General features: G+C 62.8%; 2 protein-coding genes across 2 annotated transcripts in view; one reads left to right on the forward strand and one right to left on the reverse strand.

Annotated features, from left to right (window-relative positions):
* Window positions 1-826, forward strand: part of LOC106001116 (CSC1-like protein 1) — a gene marked incomplete at its 5' end in the record, with an annotated part of 44481 nt that overhangs the window by 33357 nt on the left and 10298 nt on the right. The gene's annotated exons all lie outside the window — the stretch shown is intronic.
* Window positions 1-826, reverse strand: part of LOC106001117 (epoxide hydrolase 1-like) — a 21519-nt gene that overhangs the window by 8469 nt on the left and 12224 nt on the right. Inside the window, exon 3 of the mRNA XM_013036251.1 lies at window positions 207-387. Within this exon, the coding sequence (XP_012891705.1) occupies window positions 207-387 (181 nt within the window). The remainder of the gene's footprint in view (window positions 1-206; window positions 388-826) is intronic.

Consider the following 826-nt stretch of genomic DNA (forward strand, 5'->3'; position numbering starts at 1 on the left):
GCCTCCCCAGCCCGGCCTCCGCAGCTTGGCGACCTCAGGCTGGACGGCTGTACTCCTGGGCGGCGCCCTGACCAGGGGTTTGCTGGCGTGAGGACCTGCCTCCGCATTCAGCAAGATGACACATGCAACACCTCTGTGGTGTCCGCGTCCTGGCACCGCGCAGGACGCCGCCCGGGCCCGTGCCGGCCGTGGTGCCCGAGGCTCACCTTCGATGGTGGTCTTGAAGTGAGGGTACTGGTTGAGGAGCTCCACCTGCTTCCTCCAGTCAAAGTCATTCCGCCAGTAGGAGAGGACTTTCTTCAGGTAGCTGGAGTTGAAGCCATAGTGGAAACGGCTGTCCTCCAAAGGTGGCGTCCAGCGAAACCTGTCGATCCGCTGGTGCAAATCCTGGGGTAAACAGAAGGGCAGGCTGGGCACGGTGCTCACGCCTGGCATCCCAGTACTCAGGAGGCAGAGATATGCAGACCAGGTTCCAAGCCAGTCCAGGCAAAAAAAGCCCGAGAGACTCTTTGTCTCCAATTAGCTACCAAAAAGCTAGACGTGGAGCTGTGGCTCGGGTGGTACACACTAGCCTTGAGGACAAAGGCCCTGAGTTCAAGCCCCAGGAAGGCATCAAGAAGACCTGATTCCCCAACACAGAGCCACCCAGAGGCTGGCAAAGCTCCCTCCCCACTGCCCCACCCCTAGGGCCCTGGGCTCTGCCCTGTGGACCTCCCCTCCCCGCCCCGCCCGTGATGGTTCACGTTGGGGGGGGTTGTCCCCAAGGTGGGGTCCCGCAGCTGCAGGAGGCGGGGCTGAGGGTCTGGGCCATGCTCAGGGGGAGAGC

The sequence above is a fragment of the Dipodomys ordii genome, unplaced genomic scaffold (genome assembly GCF_000151885.1).
Source record: "Dipodomys ordii isolate 6190 unplaced genomic scaffold, Dord_2.0 Scaffold268, whole genome shotgun sequence".
Taxonomy (NCBI): domain Eukaryota; kingdom Metazoa; phylum Chordata; class Mammalia; order Rodentia; family Heteromyidae; genus Dipodomys; species Dipodomys ordii.